Source organism: Oryzias latipes, chromosome 24 (genome assembly GCF_053564925.1).
Source record: "Oryzias latipes strain Hd-rR chromosome 24, Olatipes_Hd-rR_3.1".
NCBI lineage: Eukaryota > Metazoa > Chordata > Actinopteri > Beloniformes > Adrianichthyidae > Oryzias > Oryzias latipes.
In genome coordinates, this window is record NC_136260.1 from 5,780,614 (window position 1) to 5,803,025 (window position 22,412).

Below are 22,412 nucleotides of genomic sequence, written 5' to 3' on the forward strand. Positions count from 1 at the left end.
CAACGTTAATCAGCTGATTCTGACGCACTGAAAAATGGCTTTTATATGGGGTTTGCACCAACACACAACACCTTACATTAGTAAAGTTAGCGTAACGGTGCAAGGACGCTTCTTTCCGCGGCAGAATCACCTGATCTATGTTGATGGAGTAGACACTTCTCGTCCGTCAAGTTTTGCACATCAGTGCAGACGTACTTTTCTCCGCTTTAGAATCCGCTGGAATTATGTTAACTGCGCAAGCGGTTGAGAAGTTTAAAAGAATGTGAACACTGGAGCTAAAGCTCTGATGTTAAATGGCTAAATCTAAAGTAAAGTCAATTTTTTGGAGCCAGAAAACAAGTCACTTTGTTTGAGTGATGGAGGTGTTTGTTTTTTATCTAACAAACCAAGTAATGTTTTGTTTTTGGTTAACTGACATGGTTTCAAATACTTTTAGTTTTTAAATGTGCTTCAATCTGGAAGTGAGCGAGTTATTATTGTAGTTTCATGGCAGCCAATAATTGAATGAGCAGAAAGACAACTGAGTCTTTTCAAGGTGGAACCTGACAACGCTAACGAATAAGCGAAATTATCGATTTTCACATGAGGAAAAACTTACAGCACAAAAAAACCCCGCTGCACTTTCTTACCTTTGTCTTGGGTCGTTGGTTAATCCACGTTACAGCTGCTGTGTTTTCTAATAAAGCCTCTAAAAAAAATGCAAGTCCCGCCCAGTTTCCTCACCGGATTTGACAGGTAAATTTCGGCCAATCATATCAACCAGAAAGGTTAGCGCCCCAAGTGACAAAAACTTCCTCTGAACACTGCACGCAAACCCAGCGAGAGCGCAGGAGCGCAGATGGCAACCGTGGAAAATGCGGGGTCGCTCGGTTGTCAGGTTCCTCCCTGAAAACACTCGCTCAGCTGTCTTTGTGCTCATTAAATTTAAGTTTTGGATGGTTAAGTCCCTTCATTTCCCCAAAATAAAATGTTATTTCTTAATTACAAAAAACAATTTGATTTGTGAGTGATACTTATCAAAGTAATTCAAACACATGGTAACCTTTAAAAGATACTTAAGTCTGAAAACTGTTTTCTTCCAAATCCTTAAACTGCTGTTTTATTTTTCTTTCGTTCCATGTGAATCTAAACAAAAGGTTCATCAGAAATCCCTCATATAGGAACAGATTAAATAGAGTCGGGTGTAAAATAATGTCACTTTTTATTTTTGTGTAAAAATCACACAGCTGCTAATGAATCCTGCAGAGATCCAGGACGTCCATGCAGTTCAACATCTAGAGTCCCACAGCCAGGAGAGAATTAAATAGATGGTTCTGGTGCTGTTAGGCAGCAATGGATGCAAAATGTGCACAGGAGTCCAGGGGGAGGGGGGGTTCCAATATACATCACACGGGGTGGGGGTGGGGGGCTAAGAGCATTCAAACTTCTGAATGACTGATTGCTTCTGCCTGCATGGATTGCCTTTATGTCGTGTGATAGGGGAGGGGGCAAACATGGAACATTTTTGGGTTTAAATAAGATTTCCTCTCAACAGATCTGAGGTCACTCCGTTACCGCGGAAACCTGAACGCCTGAATAGGTAAGAGGGTGTGTTGGGGGAACTCAGGGGGGGTTAGGAGGAGAGAACAAACTGATTGGAAGAAACCAAGCGCTCTGATTGGTTCGTTTCTTCATCTTAAAGCGTTTTTAAAAGAACAAGGCGAGTATAAACTTTTGTGTGAGGTGGGGGGTGGGGTCAAAGTGCGGCTGGGTCGTTCAGGGTTCTGCTGACTGAAACTGAGTTCTACTGATCTGTACCGACACCAGAACCATAAGCACGCAGCAGATGGAAGATCTAAGATATAAAACAACAACAAAAAAAAGCTTTTTCCGCTACGATGAGAGCGCCAACCTCTGAGCCCGAGTCCCTCTGTCAAAATGCATAGTCCCGCCTTTTTTCTGCAGAAGCTCCGCCCCCAGCATCAGCTCCAGGGAGGAGAACGGGGGCTCTTCAAGTTTGTACAGAACTTTTTTTTTCCCCCCCAAAGAGTGAAATGTGAGACTGAAGAATCCGGTCGTTTGGCAAAAAACGCTTCCGTCAATCCCTAAACACTGTAACACCAAAGACAGACACCAGGGGGAGCCGGCGTGTTCCTCAGAACGGAGTGAAGAAGAAACGCCTGTTTGGGTCCAGATCAGGAGAAATGAATTAAGGAAGCTGGAAGACGTTTTCAAGGAGCGGGTTTGGGGGGGTGGAGGAGTTCGTGAAGGTCAGGCACTTGACCGGAGTTTGGTGTAGACACACACACGCAACACACACACACACACACACACGCACACAGACGCACAAGCTTTTGTTTCCTTCTTCAGAGTCCGGACCGCCGGACCGCCAGAGAAAACTGGAAAGTGCCGAGTCAACCGCCCCCCCTTTCTCCCATCCGTCATCCACATCTGATTGGAGGAGAGCCGCGTGGCCACAGTGGGGGGGTTAGAGGTGCGAGAAGGGCCTGAGCTGCTCCAGCTGCACCTCCAAGGAAATCCTCTCCTCCAGCAGGTCCTGCAACGCCACGAAGCCATCAGGAGACGCCCACTCCAGGAACGGCGGGGAGGGCGGGGCTTCTTACCTTCAGCTGCTGCTGCAGCTCGCTGTTCAGCCTCGCCAAAACCGTGTTCGTCTCCTTGTTCCTCCGGATGGACGCCTGGATCGACTTCTTGTCTTTTCCGGCCGACCTGAAAAACCAACGACCTTTTCTTACGGAAATGTCAACAAAAATCTGTGACGTCAGCAGGCCCCGCCCCCACCTGGGGATGGACGGCTGTGTGGCGAGGACAGCCGCCATGATGTTGGACTTCTGCAGCCCGTGCTGCTCGTCTTCAGGCCGCAGCTCATCCTCCGACTTCAACCTTCTACGGACCGGCTTTGGGGGAGGAGCCAGCGGGCCTGAGGAGCCCTTAGCCTGATGGGAAAAAAAGGGGAGGGTTTAGTGGAAGCGGCTCAAAGAAAACCGAAGCGGAGACGGTGTGAGTGACGCACAGAGTTCACCGCCGCCGAGCTCCTGTCATCTGCAGGACCGTCGCTCTTCACAGTTCTTAAAGGCGCAGCGCCCTCCGCCGTCTTCTCCACCTGAGGACACAGAGGACAAAAAAGAGTTGGTGTCACATGGGTGAGGATGTGCTGAATAGAAATGCAGACTCACATGTGAGCAAAATGAAGGTTTTGGGCCCCAGGTTCCAAAGGGTTAAAGTTCAAACTCCGATAATCTTTTCAAAATGATCCCTGTGGTCTTTTAGACGTTATTGTGCTGTTTTTAGCAAAAATCCATCGACATAGTTTCTGCAGAGCAGCAGGAGTTCATTGGAAATTCACCTCTGCCTTGTAGGCGGGGCTGTTGGGGCGGAGCAACCCCGTGCCCCCTTCCCCTTGCCGTTACTGAGACCTCATGGCCCACCCAGTGTATCTTCTACATCACAAGAAAGCTTTTTTTCTCCAACAGCATTTTTACGTCTGCTTCTGATTCATGACATAAGTTCCAGAACGGACCATTCATTGATGTGCGCCCTATAGTGCGGGCTAGTCCTCATACACCAGATGAAACAGAGCGACCTGCAGGTTCTGTAGTCGTTACCATGACGATGCGTCACACCACGTACCAAATAGACGGCTTATTGTGAAAAATGATGTCAAAGTTAAATATATATAGATTAAAGTACAATTAAATGTTTTGTAAGTGAGCGCGGTATGGGTGGGACAATGCCCTTCTAGGTGTCCATTAGACGAACATTTCTGAATGGGATGAATGAAGCTGTTGGAAGGTCTGCAGGAGACGCTCACCTGTGCTTCCTCGCTGTGCTTGTCCACCTCTGGCAGGCTGGACGGTTGCTCGGAAGCGGCGAAGGCCTGAAACTGGCTGAAGTCTGCGAAGTTGGGCTGCTGTGGGATCTGCTGGGGGGAGGTGGTGGTGGCGAGCGCCGCTCCCCTTGCCGGGCCGGCCTCGGTCTCCACCCGAAGCCCGGTGACGGGCACCGACGTCTGCCGAGGGGCGGCGGCAGGAGACAGATGAAGTAACAGACGCACTTTGAAACTTACAGTCCTGACTGTGCTGTCACCTGTGTGGGGAGGGGGCGAGGAGGCACTGCGGGGGGGAACGCGATCGCCGACGGCTGCACCGCTCCCGCAGCAGTGGAGGCGGCGAAAGTGCGATTCATGTCCAGAGACGAGGAGCGGGAGTGAGAAGGGTGGGGGCGGGGAGGGGGAGGGGGCGGGGCTACCACCTTCAGAGTCTCTGGAGACGTTCCCGACTGGGACCTGGATAAAAAAGGTCAAAGGTAACAAATAAAAGCAACCAAAACAAAAACATTACAGTATCAAGTATGCTTTGAGGTTTCAGAGGAAGAGTATAAAGAAAAACCTCAGAGGGACCAATGAGGAACCCTGAGGAACCCCCACAAAGGAATGAATGAGGAACTAAAACTATAACGTAAACAATCTTAACTGGATTTTTTTTATCTACTTAAAGATCTAATATACATTTATAAATATCACACATTACTCTTACAGTTTTATTAAATTTTATTTTTAGGAATTCATGATTTCCTTCATCCAAGTTCCGCTTTTTTGTAGCTTAAATCCATGGTTATGGGAAAATCCTTTAATTAACCCTTGTGCTATCTTGTGGGGTCCAGATGACCCCACCCTTACATTGACATGTTCTCCCCACCATGACAAAGGTGGATAAAGGTGGAAAGATTTCATGTAATCCATGGACACCAGTGAAGATCACAAATCATTGAAGAAAAAAGGTTCAGAGCACTGTCTAGTGGGTCTAGATGACCCAACTCCCAATGGTAAAGTGCCTAGGATAGCACAAGGGATAAACCAAACAGAAACACATTCATTTGATCATGACTCAAACCACATAGACCTGACCAGGACTCAGACCTTTGTCGGGTGATGGGCTCCGGGTCTGAGGTGAAGGAGTCTGAGCTGCTGTAGCCGTCACCTGCAGGAGAAAAAAAATACAAGAAGCTTGCGGATGAAGATTTCTCTTTAGTATTTCAAAAGAGCAGTTTTACTTTGAGAAGTTACAGTAACTTGTTAGCTAAAGTAGATGCCGGTGGGTCGTCTAGTTCTCATTTACTGTCAATGGTTCCCTTACATTCAACATGTCTGCATACCCCTTTAGCTATCTTGTGGGGTCTAGATGACCCCCACTTTCAACGTTAACGTGCCTCGGAGGCACGTTAACGTTGAAAGTGGGGGTCATCTAGACCCCACAAGATAGCACAAGGGTTACATGTGACACGCCAAACACGCAACATGCCGGCATGACCCTGATGAGTGGTTAGAAAACGGCGGGCAGGGTGGACTCACCCACGGCGTTGGCGGCAGCAAACTTCATGGAAGCAGGCAGCTTGGCTTCTTCGGACAGTTCTGGGGGCTTCGCCAGCAGAGGACTGGCGGGGTGGTTGTGGTCTGGAAAAAAACAACAACAAACGTTTCTTTTTAATTTGCTGAGGGTTGTGTACACGAGCAGTGAAAGTGGCGTCTGACCGCTGCCGGTCCGCTTCAGCTCCATCTCCTGCATGTGGATTTTACTGGGCGTCATCCGGATGGGAACGGGGTGAACGATGGCCGTGTCCTGGACAAAAGAAGGAAAGCTTACTTCAACAAAAAGACATAAGCGGACAAACACTAGAGAAGACACCATGTATCAATCCACTCAATTCTACAGATTTGCTAAAAAAAAGACTTGGCTTTTCTCCACATCATCACATATTTTTCATTTATATTAAAGTCAAACTCCCTAACTGAACTTTTTTCCAGACATCTCTACAGTTTCCCTTATTATCTTCATGAAAAGCTATCATTAGAAAACATGAATGCAGAACAGCTGAAGGGAAATAGGAGTTTTGTTGACTTTTCTCCCCTTTTTTCCCTCTTTTTAGCCTCACCAAACTCAATGTAAAGCCTATTCTGATGAATTCCTATTCAAATCAGAGTCCTGCATCTTTCTGTTGAGACACTGAACCACTGATTTACAAACAAACACATCTACAGCGTTTGTCCAATAAAAGCAAGCCTCTGTTTTGGCTCAACTCTGCACCTTTGGACTGCATCGATGGAGACTCTCCAAAAACCTCAAAGTGCTCTTTAACCTTTAATTCTGAACACACCGTCACACCTCAGACATTTCCATGAAGCTACAGCGGTGGACATGCAGCCATTCAAACTCTCACTCGGATCATCTTTTGATGGATGGTCTTTGAATTATGATTGTGCTGTTTTTAGCAAAAATCCAAAACCCTGTGTCCTTTTCTAGTTTCTGCAGAATAGCAGGAGTTCATTGGAACTTCATCTCCGAGAAGCAACTGGGGCCCGCACTTCCCGTCATCCATCTGTTTACTTCCTGTCCCCTCTTACAATCCCTCATGCCCCAACCCAACATTAGCAGTGAGCAACATAGGAGCTTCCAGATTCCAGCTCAGACGAGGGAAACAAAGACGTTCATGGATGTATTTGTCTGACAGTGGATGATCAGAATGGAGCAGAGCTGCTCAGCATATTTTCTTTGTAGCAACTTTTTCAAAATGGCATTTTTTCCCACAACGATTAGAATAAAGACTCTTTAACTGTAATTTCCCTAATATTTGTCCATCATCAGAAAGAAGCCATAAGAACACGTTAAAAACACTATTTTCAACAGAGCGAGTCTTTAAAGAGTCAAAGCGATGTGTGTTCATGCTAGACTTTTCCCTCCGCTGCTTCTGATTCTGTTCTGCCTGCAGGACATCGATGAAAGCAGCAGAAAGCGACTAAATCCTGGCTTTCAGATTCCGATGGCATCGTATGAAGTGCAGAGCGGTCGTCCGTCGACTAATGTGTCAAATTTTCAGGACTGCGTGTTTTCAAAGGAAGCTGTTGATTGGTGGATGTCAGCGTGGAGGAAAAAGGGGATGCTGGACAGAGGAAGGCAGGCGAATCACAACGGCCGCTGAGCTGCAACCCGGAGACATTCATGCTCGGAGACAGGCAGGGCGAGGGTTAATGGGTCGCTGCATCACAGTGACAGCATGCAGACTAAGTGATTGACTTACAGGGTCAGCTGGTGCAATGTTAGAGTCAAATTGGGTCAGAGTTTGAGAGCTGGAGGAGCGCTCGCTAAACGTCTCCCACTGCTGCAGGAGACAGACAGAGAGTGAGAAAAAAAAACAAAAACACGTCAGTCAGCGGCGCGGTGACATCACACATGAACATCATCAGTCTGCGCCGGTGCGATGACGGCGCGCCGGAAAAGATCAGCAGAATTATCAGAGATTACATTGAGGAGGAGGATGGAGACAGACCACAGCAGGCCGATGAGGAAAACAGAGTCATGGATTCAGAGTCAAAGGCAAACGCGGCGCTGAGGTGTTCGTCTGTGAGCGTGTGCAGAGCGCTCAAACCTCGTTGCTCTGGTTCATCTCGGGCCACGCCTGGTTGAGAGACGGCATGGAGGGGGACTTGTTGGGGGTGCCCTCTACAGGTGATGCCGAGTAGCCAACATCTGGAGTCGGCTCCGGGACTTCTGAGGGGAAACAGGAAAACCGTTTCAGGTCAGAGGTAGAGGTAGAGGTAGAGAGAGAGATGCCTTTATTGTCATGACGTTGAAGCCATCACCATTTACAGTGCAAAGACAAAAACTTTCCAAGACAAAGTATCGTCTAAAAATATCACTGTGTACAATAGGTGCACAGTGTACAACGGAAGTGTCCAAATATGCAAAATATGAAATGTCTGTAATTGTGTGCAGAGGTACAGCTATAAACATGTCTGATGTGCCAAAACAGCATGGAGGCGGGGAAGTGTTGACAGCTTTACGATGGATACATACTTAAATAACAGAAATGTAGATGGACAAATACACATGTATTAAAAAAATATGCGTTTGGTATGTGCTGTGGCAGATTTTTAGACCGGCTTAATGTCCGATTATTATCATGAACTGGCCTGAGTTCATCTGTTTGTCTGTTTTTGTGTTTTATAATCCAATTTTCCCGGTAAAATGGTTCTACATGGAATCTAGTCTGAACAGACAGTTGTAGTTTCTTAACAGAAGAATATCTAATGCTGCTTTGATTTAGGAAAATCCTTAAATGTCCCTTTAACAAGTTTTTGCAAATTCCAATCTGTGCATTTAATCTCCCTCCTCTATAAAGTATCTGCAGTAAATTGTTTTTGTTCCTTAGGCTTTGTGTAAAGTTCGATTCACATTTTCACTGAACTATTTCAGCGAAAGCCACAAACCAGACACCAACCTGTGGTGGATAAAAACAACTAAATGAAATGATAAAAGCCTCACAAAAACGGGTATCTTCTAAACATTCTGTGCTTGGAACTTGATTAGCATCTTCATATCATTAGACAGCTATGAATTAATATTATGGGGTGGTGAAACAACTGTGAATCCAGATTTGCAATAAATCTCCTAGTTTTTATTTTGTCCTCTTCTGACTCTTTTCTGCACAAAGAAACTTTTCAAAGACGTTCGTTTTTTTGTCAACTAGTTTGATGGTTTCATTTCGGCGGTTGGAAGAACCGCTCTAAGAAAGTAACGAATGTGTCAAGACACAAAACTGAGGATAACGACTGGACACGAGTAAAGAGGGAACCTTAGAAGCCAGGAGTTTTACCAAATCAAAGCTTCCTTCAGAACAGGATCATAAAGAAAACAGAAATAATGTGAGGTATGCATTCATTTTCCAGGACGGATCCTGGTCCTGAGGTTGGGAACATGCACTCTGTAGATGAGACAGAGTGAAGAATGACTTTGATGTTCGCCACGTTTCCAAAGTCAAACTTGGACTGCAAAGATCCGTGTTGGTTTTATTGTAGGCAGCGGCTTGTGTCGAATGTTTAAACACCTTTTTTTCCAAATTCTTCAGGACTTTTAGTGCCTAAAACCTTGAATCTCTTTGATGTCCAAAGCTTAGCGCTTTCACATCACACTCCTTTCAGCATGGACTTTGGAAACTTTACAGTTTCACTGGTTCCTCCAAGTGAAATTTCTTTTAAGGCGTCTCAGAACCGAATTTGAGACTAAAGGACCTGAAGGTGTTATTTTTGTGTTTTACTGGCAAAAACCTCCAATAAAAGTTAAAGTACTGGTGGGTACTCGAGCAGGACAATCATTTTCAAAGCTGTTCGAGTTCCTTTTTCAGAGTTTTAATGAAAGGACTGGCGTTTCTTTTTCTCTTTGTGAGAAACAGCTTTTAAAGTGCGACTGGAAGGCCTTGAAGTGAGGAGGCTGGTGTTGGTTCAAAGCTCAAACTATTCAATCGGCAAATTTCCAACAAGAAATTAGGATGCTTAATTACATTTTTGGCCTTGTTTTATATTGTTTGAGAAGTTGTCGGTTTAAAAATGTTTTAGAAACCCACAGGAGCTTCTCATTGTTTATGATTCTCCATTAAACTGAACTATAATGTTTGGAATATGCAGAACAGGATGAACAAACACCAGAAAACTCTCAACTTCCTCTGAAATATTTGCAATTTGAGCCTTTGGGATTGAACAGATCCATATTAGCATGAAAGTATTTGGCTTTACATCAAATTAGCTTCATTTTAGAACATTTCTGCCATTTTAAAGCTTTTCCAGTGATTATGGAACATCTTTGTGAAATCTAGATGAAGAATTCCCAAAACATTTCCAATTTCAAACCAAATTCTAACTTTTAATTCTGCCTTGTGTTGTGAAGTAATGGTTTATTTAGTAACTGTGTTTCACTTTAGCTTACTATCAGCGGACGGAAAGACAAACTTTTCATTTACCATAATTTCCGGACTACAAGCCGCTACTTTTGTCATACGCTTTTCGACCCTGCGGCTTATTCAGTGATGCAGCTAATTTATGGATTTATTTGACGGCCGCCGGGAGCGCTCATGCATGGGAGGCTGACTGCTTGATCCTGTTTCCAGCAACAAGCCTACTTGTTTTAGTCACACCCACATGCAGCCTCTTTTACTGGTCTGTTTTTTTAACCTGCCCTGTTACAACCATATTGCTGCCGTGTCACAGGCGGAAGGAGAGGAGACCTGCTCTCCCGTTTTCCCCTGCTTCCACTCCCTGCTCCTTCTTAAACACGCACGCGGTTTCAACACATATTCATCCTCAATCTACAACACAGTGTGGCGAACCGGGGGTTAGCCCAGCCTTAAGCCCCTAAGACTCATGGGAAGTGGGGAATCGCGGGTGTAACATAACTGAGGGACCTGTGAGCAGAAGTGAGGTGCATGCTGTTTGGCAGATGTGGGTGTGTTCAAATGAACGGGTTGAGAACTGTTAATTCCTCCCTCAGTGAGACTGAAGCCAGTCGTATAGTCTGGGGGTCAGGATATTCAGTGACGGACCGATAGTGTTGGTAACAACATTCGGCTTGTATACAGCTGCAGCTTGTGTATGTACATTTTGACGTAACCTCCTTAAATTGAGTAGATGTGGCTTGTAATCAGGTGCGCTCTATAACCCGGAAATTACGGTAAATGTTTTGTCTGAAAAGTATCATTGTCTTAAAATCCTGCTGTGACTCATGTGGAACTCTGACCTAGTATTGTTAGTTGTCATGACAGCAAGGGGTGGAGTCAGATCTTGTCATAATCAATTTTTTCCATTCTTTATGTTGAAAATGTCCAAAGAAACTCACATTGTTGTGTAAATGTGGCCCAACTTTGTAAATAAATATTGCTTCTTATTGCTTATGAGGTCAGGAAACGTTGAGGACGCCGCACCTGCTGAGTCGTCCAGGTCGATCAGCTTTGGCATCAGGCTCTCTGGAAGCTTCTCTGGAAGGTCATATCCGTTCTTTCTGGCCACCACCAGGTGGAAGGCGGCGCAGAACTCGTCCAGCGTCAGCGCTCCGTCTTTGTCAAAGTCCGACAGCTCCCTGCGAACACAGGTTTCAGTGGATCTGACAGAACAGAGCTCCTCAGATCTTCGAGGAGCTCGCCGCTTGAATGGACTCACCAGATGTGCGACAGCTCTAAGATGGGTAACTTTGATTTGGTGAAGAACTCTTTAGCGGCTGAGCCTGGAGCACAAAAAGCAAAGCGTGAGTTCTGCTCCACGGGAACGGGATTCGGCTGGTGGGGGAGGCACATCTCCCACCTGGAATGAAGCCGGTGAGGTCGGGCTGAATGGTTTTGAACTGGTTGATGTAATACTGCCGCTGCTCGTCCGTGATCTTCCAGGGGTCGTCGTAGCCGCTGGACTGCCGCTGGATCTCGTTGGCGAGTGCCGTCGAGGTCACGGTCCGTACTGTTGTGCTTTCCTGAAGCCAAAAATAAAAGGCATTTAAACCGCTGAAATGTTCCTGCAAACATAGCAGACGTGACATCATTTCAAATTACGGAGCCCCTAAAGGGACAAAAAGCAAAATAAATTACCAGTCCTAATGTATTTTTTTTACTGCTAAGTCCCTTTAGGGGTGCCGTAGAATAAGGCAGTATTTAAGCGTCTTTTTCAAAATAAACTAAGAGTCCTAATATTAAACTGAAGTTAGCTAAAAATGAAACGCTAAGGATGGATTTTTTTAAGGCCGAGAATCAGTCAAGCAGTGCTGACTGAAGGGAAAATGCTTCAGAGTAATGAAAGCAAACAAAGAGTAACTATATGGTAGCTAGTAAAATACATACATAAGGACATTGATAGTGTGTTAGTGAAGTGTATGTCTTCATTTCTGCATTTTTGTTTCCGTGTGTGGCCTCGTCGCCGCTCAAGGTTTGGCTCAGGCGTGGGAGCAAAACACAGCAGCTCCTCCTGGGAACGCCACGTCCAAGGTCAGCTGTTGACACATTGTGGAGGTCGCGGATGAAACGAGTCTGCTACTTTGTAAACGCAAAGCCGTCACACCGAAGCACTTTGTGTCACGCATCGTCTCTTTCCAGGGGACCCTCAAATTTCTTTCGTTTTCATTTTTATTTGGACAAATTAGACATCTTGTGTCATCTGCTTTGCTTCTTTTAATACTTCTTTTTCAATGTTATTTCAGATTCATTTAAATTCATTTCAGGCCATCCTTCACGTTCATCTCTTTCCTGCCACTAGAGGTCGCCGTTGTGTGTGACGCTGCCTTTGATGAACTCCAGGAAACCTGAGCTAGGATCGCTTCACTTTAGAAACAAGATTCTACTTTCATTTCTTGAATTTGTTGACATTGTCGTTTTGAAAATTAAGTTTTGAAAACTTCGAAACTGTAAACTAATCTTTATTTCTTTGACTTGTTATATTTTTTTATATTAAATTTGGTCTTCTTTGATGTATTTTGGGTCAGTTTTCTATGAGTTTTTTCTGTGTGGCCTCCTGTTTTCAGATACTAAAATCTACTTTTTTGTTACATTTTGAAATCATACTGGCATTTTTCCTGAAGGTAAAGGTTCCCCAGATTCCTTTGGATTAAACAAAGCGAGATTTCCCAGAATCCCGATGCCCACCTGAACGGATGAGGGGTGCCCTGCCGGAAGGGTGCTGGAGGGCGGGGTGTCTGCCGTGAAGCTGACCCAGCTTTCCTGACCTGCAGGAGGCGGCGAGCGGGACGGCCACATGCCGTCGGCGCCAGCTGGACCTGCACCAGCAGACAACACGCCACGTTATTCCCACGGTCGATTTCCAACCCCCCAACATGCACAGCCGCTTTCTGCTTGGGACGGACGCTGCAGACATCACGCACAACTTTTCTGCTCTTGAATAATGAAGCCTTTTTCTTCAACGCCAACTCTATTTTTACACCAGAGCTTTAGCTAAAGTGTAGTAAAGAAGTGTAGTAAAGTTTAGTACGGTGCTGAATTACAGTGCAGAGCTACTTTTCTCAAACTCTATGGAAACTAGAAGGAGCTGCATTTCCAGAAGAACATGTAGGGTTGAATGCTGTACTGCTGGATGAAAATGACACTTAAAGAGTAATAATTGGCACAAAAAAATAAAGACATGATCAAATTTGACCATAAATAAAGTGAAAACAACACAACAACAAAAAAGATATTTTTGTGAAAAATGCCAGCCGTGGGTATCGAACCAGCGAGCTTCTGCACCAAGGTCCATGGTCCCCATGGATTTCAATGGAGGCAAAAATCCTGGAATAACTTGAAAAGTTCAAGGATTTGAAGGACCAAAAGTCTGAACATTTTGACAGTTGAATGGTTAGAATAGCTGAAACTTTTTTAGAAGGAGTTAAGCGGCAAAAAATGGCCAAAGATACTAGAAAAAAGAAAGAAAAACAGGAAAACAATGGGTTGATTGCTTTATAGCAGTCAACCAATTACGTTGATTGCTCAGAAGATCAAAGGGTTTGGGTTATTTGTTGATGGGAAAGTTAACATGTGGCTATTTCTAAACGGTGTTTTTGTGTAAAGCAGAGTTCACCTGTTTGTGGCTCTCTGAACTGTGTCCACGCAACTCCAGGCGCAGCCACGGCTGCCGGTCTGTCTGGGTTTCCTCCGCTGGGTTGCCGCTTGTGCTTCCTCCAGGAATGAGGGGAGGTGGGGGGGGACTGGTGAGGTGAGACCACCGGCGAGGTGGGTTCAGGCTGGAAAGACATACTAACACGACTCAGGGGGCAGAAGAGGAGGACTGATGGCGTGGCGAAGCGCCTGCGGTCGCTGCTGTAGTTTTATCACAGCTTTGAGGCCCAAACCCCACGAGAAGCTAAAAGTCTGTTCAGGCAAGTTCCACAACCCATTCATCAGTCATCAACAAAAGAACCCCATCTGAGCAGGAGGTTTGCTAAATGCTCCAGGCCCACTGCCATGGTCCAACTCTAGAATGGACAAAACAACTGCTTATCCATGAAGACACTCAATCAGACATGGTGTACCACAGGGCTCCATGCTCAACATTTTACATTTCTCACATGCCCACATTATAAAACGAAACAGCATTGTTATGCTGATTACACAAAGCTATACTACAGTAGAACTTAGTCCTTCAGGAATTCACAGTTACAATAAATGACACAGGATGACATTACTTTCCAGCGATCGAAATAAGCGGTTATCCTGTTGTCCGAGACAACCAGATTTCACGGAGGACAACCAAAATGAACCTGATGGTTGTCCGTGTGACAACCTGGTCTTTTATTCAACATTTTGGTATTTTTCGACTATTTTTCAGGTTTCAAGGGTTAGTTTTTGGCAACCTCTGAATTGAGACGTATGCAGCAAATTCTTTCCACTGACAAAGGAAGTGCGTGCATGCTAGCGAATCCTTTCTGTTTCTACATGTGCACTTTTCAATAAAGATTATTCAAATAAAGGTGTTGAACAACAGTACCTGGTACAGTACCTCCAAAAACACGATTTAAAACATTCATAAAACACTATAACTTTCACTCATAACAGAACAGACTGACATTAGCTGAATAAAAACTTTTCCCATGGGATTGATATGATATTCTAAATTTTTACAACAGTCTTTGTATTTTATATTCTTTAAGCAACAATTATAAAAACCAAAGAAAAAAAAGAACCAATATATTTAAATCTGTGTAAAGATCCTAATGATAAAGATATTAGTTTCAAGTTTTTGGCAATACTTTGTGTAACCAGATGTTTCACTTTTAGTAAAACGTTTGTTTTTAATATTTAAAGAGTGTTTTAAATGTCCATCATAAGAGGCAGTTGATATTAGATGTATAGAAAAAATAAAGATGTGAGTACTGACATCTGAGTAGGTTTTGTTGCTGTTGAATATTGGTATCGAAGGACAACCAAAAATTGGGGAGGACAACCAAATATTACTTTTTTTTTTTATTTAATGCTGCTTTCTCAGTAGCTTTTACTACACTTTCTAAACTGTTTTCATTCACCTCAATAAAATCTGTATAAAATCGGTATAAAAGGATTAAACAAATGAACTATATTCCATCTGAAAACAAGGACCAATGACAGTCTTTGGACAAACCAAGAGAGCAGTTCCATTTTATTGGGTCCATTGACTGTGTATGAGAACTGGACTTAGTGGCCTCTTCCCCTAGTGCTCCAAACAGGAAGTACTCACTGCTTCCAAGAAGCGAAAGTCTCAAATCATCGCCTATAGAGAAGTAAACAGCTGTTCTGCAGTCATTCTATTGGTCAGAATAACCCAAGTTATAAACTGGCCAATCACGTGCCTCGATAAAAGTTTGTGCTGCCACCTAGCCCCCACGTCACACGCTCTAAACGTTTGATTGACAGATTGCGTGGCTCACTTTCAAGTGGTGGGGGTGTAGACTTCCAAACAGCTCACTCCTGATTGGTGAGTGTGGTTGCCATAGAAACATTGAATCAAACCAACTTGGACCAATCACTGCTTATTGACGGTGTAGGTACCAAAAGTACCTACACCGTGGCCTAAAGTGGCCTACTGTTCGGGGTCCCGCAACTAATGATGACGTCACACTACGGTAACACCGCTTGGACAAACTACATAGCTACTTAGCGTCGACATCTGGTAAGGTTCTATTTTCATTTCACGTTTCATTTTGTAACCTAAAGTACTTTTCCCTCATAACTAATAATGCCATTTTGAATTTAAAGGAGTGTCTGACATCATTGTTTGTAAAACCAGATGCATAATAGGGAGACAGATTGGCAATATAAACATACTTTTCCAACGTGAGTAAATGAATGACTGTGTGAGAAACAATATTTATTTAAGGTTTTAATTGGCCCAAATGTCAGTTTCTAACAGTTATGATTGCAAAGTCGTTATTTCCCTTTTAAAACATGTTCAAAGCATTGATATACTAATTACAACAACAAAAAACACACACCTAATTTTTTTTGTTCAATTTTGATGTATTATTCAAGTTATCGAAACAACCAAAAAACCAAAGAATTAGCACTAAAACAAATGCTAGATGTCTGGAATCTCGTCTCCACAGCTGGCCACAGATGATGTGCTGGAATGGGAGTTAAAATGAGTCCCTTGTGATATTTAGTGGGAAATATTGATGTACAAGTAATCCATGTTTCTCACGTATATCGGTGTTAGCCTGTAAACTCGCGTACCAATCACTATCTTAAACGTCATCAGATCAACCTACAGCCAATCACATGATGTGACATCATCATTAGTCGCAGGACCCCAAACAGTTATTGCAGGCCGAATACTTTTGGTACTTACACCGGCATCCGGATCCAACATGACGGAGTCCGTCTATCGAAGTAATGGTGACTAAACTGACTTTGTGCGGTTGGAGCTGGACTCCCCTGGTCTGGTTTTTTCATACACAGTCAGTGATTGGGCCTTTCTGACAGCAGCTTCTCTGTGGTCATTTTTCTAAAGCCAGCAACCCAGGCTTTAGAAAAATGAGCAAACACTAAAGACAATCAAGCCTGGTGGCTTTTGAAGCACGCCAAAACTATTTTTAATCTTTAACCTTAAAGCACAACAAGGTTCCAGATTAGATTGACAGTAAGAGCAACCAACCTGTGTTTCTATGCTGGGAGCGAGGGGCTGGATGACTTCATGGACGGGGTGTGCAGCGGTCGACGGAGGACCTTTCTTGTTCTGGAGACCCCTGCCTGGTGGTCTGGGTATCACTGCCACACCGGGGGGTGGGTACACTCCCTGACTGTCTGCATCCTGGTACAGAGCGGCGTGTCTCGCTTCTGCCTCGTTCTTCCCCACGATGAACCTGGGCAGCGGCAGATCCTTGACTGGCCAAACACAAACGCAACTCAGAGTCAGACATGAGCAGCAGAGCGGGAACCGTCCTCACAGGCGCTGGAGCAGATTCCCAACATTTTCCTGAAGGCCTCTGATGATGCAGCTGCTCAGCAAATGCCCAGCTGTGACAATAGAGACAAGCTTTCATTTCTAAAACAGTTGCTTCCACATAGAGAGACACAAACGTATCCATTCAGCATGAAGGTGCTGATATGAAACGCCGCGCTCACATCCAGCCAGGAAGAACACAGACAACAAACAACTATCAAACTACACAATGTGTCTCTCTGTCAGAGAGGAAGTGGCCTGTGGGGCAATCAAAGGGTTTATTGGTCACTCATTCAGCAAGCTGTCTCCAATAAAAAGAGGAGTTTGGTCTGTAATGTTCCTCCGAGACATATTTCAACATGCAGAATATGAAAAAAAGAATTGGACATTGTTTGATTTTTGTATAGTGAAGCAGAAAACAAATATGTATCTATTTTACATGAAAAACCTCTTCTATCTTCCACTCATGAACTGTGTTTTAAAGCTGGTTATGTGTATTAAGTTGTTACCAGAACGAGAATGGGATGAACCAATCTACAGTAACCAAGCAACTTAGTGAGAAGAGAGCAACGGCTGGAGCAATTATTAGAAATTATTCAGATTATTCAGAAAACAGCCCAGAACTACACACTGTTCCTCAAACCTAGTGTGTTACCAAACAGGAAAATAAGCTATTGTAACTTCTGTTACCATAGCAACAAAGGTTGCCATTAGAGGTAACGATTAATTAAGTCATCAATGAATGCATGCATGAATTTTTATTCCCACCGTCCAATAAGATCCATCTATCTGAGGCAGAATCAAAATGAAATGACGTAAACCATCAAAAATAGTTTCCAAATGAAAAAAAAACCAAATATTTGAATCAATGTTGGAAAACACCATTTGGATTGAGACTTGGTAGGTTTAATTTACTAGAACTTAAAAAAGACGAAGTGTCATAGCAGACAACACAAACGTGATGGAGCAAAAAACTGATCATTCCAGTCCAATGTGTGGACAGACTTTGAATTTAGCAAAGTCATGTGACCATCCAGTTTTCTAGAATGTTCTAAGAATGTTCCCTTTGGATTCTTTGGATGTATTAACAACAGTGGACTGAACTTTAGGAAACTAACATGTGAATGGATTTGACATTCATTCTAGTTGACTTGTTTGTTTGGTCACATATTTCATTTACATTTGATGATCTGGAAGAAATCCAAGAATCTGGAAAACTTCACTGTTCAGTAGCAGGAATTTCTGTCTGAGTCTCACTGCTGGAAGTTTTACCTGAAGATGATCTGGATCCATTCTAGGTCAGAGAATCAGATCATTCAAAATGAACCAAAATCAAAAGTGAATCAAATTGGCAAATATTAAATGGAATTGTTCAAATGAATCGTTACACCCCCATTTGTTACTATAGCAACCTTTGTTACCATAGCAACACAGGATGCTATAATCATCTTGGAGATTTGATTTGTTAGACATTTCTGCAGAACAAACCATTGCTCTACCTTTATCGTCCATATTTCAAACTTTATTCAATATTTTCTGTTATATAGATTTATTATAAATCAGCAGCTGTTTTGTTCGTCTATATATAGATATATTTATTTGTTTTTTTAACTTTAAAGTGCAATACAACCTGACGATAGCAACTGGGCTGTTCTGAGAGAAAAAGTGAAGCTTGATGATGCATCAACAGTGAAATATTCTAAATATGTGCACATGAATATTCCTGTGGCTGCGACACGTGGAAACTCCTCGCTCAGATGCAGTAAACAAGACAAAAACAGCTAACATCCGGACGGTTTGGACTCACCCGAGTTCAGGCTCTCCACCCTGAGGGGCAGCCCCGCCTGGGCGATGGCGATGAGCTTCAAGGCGATGTAGAACTGGCTCCGCCCAAAGTGACCCAGGCGAGTGGCTCCGCACAGCTCTGTGATCTGCCCCCGCCCCCCCCAAAAAACAAGAGTCTTTATTTCTGTGGAGGTGGAGCCAGTGCGGGCTTATCGACTGGCGATCCACACCTTTGGAAAATTCCACATTCCAAAAAAAACAAACAGAGCTGTCACTGAAGGTTTGCTTTCAGGGACGGCGTCTTTGCTCCCGCTCCGCTGCCCCCCACCCTTTAAGGTTTAGGTCACCACAGCTGACTGACCCCAAACCGCCCACAGAGCGCCCGTCGCAGGCCGACACTCGGCTCTGTGCAGCTCCAAACGCTGCTGGGCGGCTCTACGACTCTCCAGCTGACCTTGAAGGGATGCTGAGTCACAAAGAGCTAACTGTGGGCTCTTCAGAAAGCCTGAGTCACGCTGCTTCTGCCCCGCTCATGACGGGAAGAGCAGTTTGACTTAAAGGCCTCTCTGGCCGGCCTCCTCAGGTTGTCATGTGAGAAGCTCAAAGCCTGAGTCAGCACGGAGCAGCGTCACTCATTAGTTTCATTGTTTCAAATGTGCACACGCTGCTCTGCGGGACGACAGGATGCGAACAGGAAACGTCCACTGATAAAAGGCTCCAGAGCGGCAGTCGACGCTGCATCGCTGCTGGGTTTGTGTGTGGGATTCAAACACATTCCCAAGCTGATCCCTGTTGCCTCTAGCCTTCAAGGACTTTCCAGGCCAACCATCAGAAAGCCTGGAAAAACAAAGACGCAGAAGAAGACAGACCAAGAGAAGCAACACTGCAGCTTTGAAAATATGGATTCACTCACTTCCTCTTGAAACGATTTAACTTCAAAGTAGAAGCAGAAATGAAGGAGCTAGCTTCAAAAAAGTTACCAAAAAAAAAATCAGATCGAGATTTCGGATCAGTCTTTTTTTTCTATTTCGTATCGACTATTTCTCTGTTTCTTTTATTTTTGTAATTATTCGCTAATAGTCAACGTTAAACTAACTGGCGAGCTGTCTTAGCTCGTGTCATGGTGCATTCGCTGTCTCTTGTGTCAAACATGCGGCTCAACGCTCCTCCAAAAAAGCGTTCATAGCTGCTGATGCGTGTGGGAGGAGCCACCATAAGCATTTGCTTGGTAAACATGACTCAAAGTTCTTAAGGGGCGTGTCTTCTGTTTGCTAACACGAGTTGCTGAAATGAGCTCTCTTATTGACTTTTTCATTGAAGTTAGCTTTGTTAGCAAGGTTGAGTTCAATTGTTTTCTAATAGTAGAGGCTACACTACCTATGAATCTGTTTTTAGAAGATGTTATGGTTATTCCTTTACACAGCTTAACTAGCTTAAATCTTTTCAGTATACCAGTAACTTCTATTATTTTATTTTTTTTTTAGGTTTGGGGTAAATGTCTAAACAAAAAAAAGCTACATTACTTAGCAGGCTTGTCTGGTTATAGTTGTCCTGTTTTCCTTTTTCTTGCTGGCCTCTTGGCCAACAGAATCTTTTAGCAAAAGGTTTCTGTTCCTGTTCTTTCAGATTTCTCAGGCATTGGTCCTCTTGGCCCCGCCCAGTGTATCTTCTATGTCACAAATACAATTTTTTTCCAGTGGCATTTTTTCATCTGCTCCTGATTCACAACCATTTGCATCAAATCGGAAATGCAATTTCAGGTTTAATTAATTGTCTTTTTACATGTTGAAAACTCCATTTTCATTGAAGTGGGTCTAAAATAGGCCAGCACAATAAATCACACATTTACCGTTATCGCGATATCAAGCTGTGCAACACGCCTATCGCAAGAGAGGCGAAAATTTCAATAAATGGTAACCTTAAATGTGCTAAAACAGTCTTATGGGAGCTTGAAGTATTTAACAAATCAAATAAATCCCTTTATGTATTTGACCAATCGGATGGATCCATTTTGTGTTGTGCTACATATTGACCTACTATTTAGCCGGTGGTCATTTGTGTATAATTTTTTAAACTGACATGGAAATGATGTTTTTGGTTGTTTTGCTATTTGTTCATGTACAGCAAGTTATATCGTCATCGTAATATTGTTCACTAATATCACATATCGCAAGTTTTCCTCATATCGTGCAGCCCTAGTCGTAAATATTGTAAATATTGTAAATATTATCTTAATTAAACATGGACTTAATTTGTTCAAAGAATTTGTAACTATTATTTTGTTATTAAACAGATGAAATGTCTTGGTAATAAGGCATTTTTGATACTTTGAAATCAAATAATTTCTTTGTAAAAAGTACTAAGTCAAGGTTTCAAAGCAGGTTTTAAGATTTTTTATTGTAACTTTCTCCTCATTAATGGCGTTGCTGGAGAGGATTCTCCCAAACGAAACCATCAGGATCTGATCCAAGAATCAAACCAGCTGCTTTACAACGTCGTCCTGATATCTAATGTAGGAGCTGTAGGGGCAGATGTTTGATGAGAGCAGAGCTCCACAGCTGCCCTCTGATCAGAACAGCGTTGGAGCCATCAGACTGGATGTCCATCACCTAAACCTGACAGGTGTGTCTGCAGACAGATCCAGCTGTGGGGAGCTCTGCACAGGTGTGTCTGCAGACAGATCCAGCTGTGGGGAGCTCTGGACAGGTGTGTCTGCAGACAGATCCAGCTGTGGGGAGCTCTGGACAGGTGTGTCTGCAGACAGATCCAGCTGTGGGGAGCTCTGGACAGGTGTGTCTGCAGACAGATCCAGCTGTGAGTAGCTCTGGACTCCTGCTCCATGGGAGGCTAGCGTTAGCTAAAAGAGGGTGTGTCTCTCTGCCATCACGGGGGGGTCTAACCTCATCTGAACGGGGGGAGAGGTGAGCTGTGACAGCCTCCAAACTTCATCCTTTAACGGCGTCATGTTGGGTCACCCCCCCCCCCCCCTCCCCGGAGATAACTCCCCCCAAACTGCTGGTTAGCTTACCTGCAAGACAACTTCGCTGGGTAGCTGGGCCGCCCGGAAAAGGTCAAGAACTCTTCCGTTGGAGGCCACTTTTTTGGTGTTGTCCGTGTCGCAGTACACGAACAGCTCCGAGTAGTACTTCTGCTCGACATCGCTCAGCGTGAGGCTTTCCATCGTAGAGCCGAGCAGACCCGGACGGCGGCGGCGATAGCCCTTAGCCAATGGTAGGGGCAGGATCCGAGAATGGGCGACAGACACTTCAGCGGGATCCCAACTCCGCTAGCGTTCTTTCCGAGCTAACGGGGAGCCCGAACACCGCGCGAGAACTCCCCCCGCTGTCCGCGACCGTCTGCGGGCGAGCGGTGCCGACTTCCACCGGACCCGTCCACCCACGAGCGGCTCCACACAGTTGGTTAAGTTGTTGGGCAGCCTGGCAAAGTGGCCAACAGCTGGCTAGTAAAGCGGGGAGCTAACCTCCAATCAAAGTCACTGACGGCAGGCTAACTAACTAGCTGTCCGGCGTCTCGATCTGGACACGAACCTCATGAATCCGACCTGAAAGCTCTGCTTTCTCCGGAATCAGCTCCGGGGAGGAGATCCAGCGCTTCGCCGCAATCCGCGTCTTCCACGGCGCCTTTATTAGTAAAGTTTCAGAATCTTTGGGCTCCTTCCTTTAGTAATCATAGCCGCCATTCCTGCCCCCTTCGTCAAAGTACTTGGAGTGACGACACTACTTCCGTGGAAACCTTCCAAAATAAAGTACACCTTGAGCGACACATTTTTACCCTGCAAAGATTTTAAAGAGTAATATAATAAAAGTAATTAATACCAATAATTTTGCATAACCACAAAGGAAGAAATCTGTACCTCAAATGACAACATTTTGTCATTGCCGTTTTAAAGATGTTCTCT

General features: G+C 44.3%; 1 protein-coding gene across 2 annotated transcripts; it reads right to left on the reverse strand.

The window, feature by feature from the left end:
• Window positions 1–1,184: 1,184 nt before the first annotated feature.
• On the reverse strand, window positions 1,185–22,238 carry reps1 (RALBP1 associated Eps domain containing 1). Of its 2 annotated transcripts, XM_023953298.2 has the most exons (19): window positions 21,522–22,238; window positions 18,516–18,639; window positions 16,421–16,650; window positions 13,376–13,538; window positions 12,448–12,578; window positions 11,123–11,285; window positions 10,982–11,045; window positions 10,747–10,901; window positions 7,423–7,544; window positions 7,075–7,155; window positions 5,531–5,618; window positions 5,351–5,452; window positions 4,919–4,979; window positions 4,087–4,285; window positions 3,812–4,009; window positions 3,014–3,103; window positions 2,782–2,936; window positions 2,604–2,709; window positions 1,185–2,536 (listed from the first exon to the last, which is right to left on the reverse strand). In XM_023953298.2, the coding sequence occupies exons 1-19, from the start codon at window positions 21,672–21,674 to the stop codon at window positions 2,468–2,470; spliced, it is 2,454 nt and encodes an 817-aa protein (XP_023809066.1). In that variant the 5' UTR covers window positions 21,675–22,238; the 3' UTR covers window positions 1,185–2,467. The 2 variants fall into 2 exon arrangements, with proteins under 2 accessions (XP_023809066.1, XP_023809067.1); XM_023953299.2 differs by lacking the exon at window positions 7,075–7,155 and having other exon boundaries at window positions 21,522–22,232.
• Between the last annotated feature and the right edge of the window lie 174 nt (window positions 22,239–22,412).

Bases quoted from the DNA above. Each gene is read 5' to 3' on its own strand.
- reps1 (XM_023953298.2), bottom strand. From the start codon at position 21,674: ATGGAAAGCCTCACGCTGAGCGATGTCGAGCAGAAGTACTACTCGGAG. The intron at 12,579-13,375 runs GTGAACTCTGCT...CTGCTGGTGCAG, and splicing joins GTTCAGAGAGCCACAAACAG to GTCCAGCTGGCGCCGACGGC. The intron at 4,980-5,350 runs GTGAGTCCACCC...TTTCTCCTGCAG, and splicing joins TGCTGCCGCCAACGCCGTGG to GTGACGGCTACAGCAGCTCA.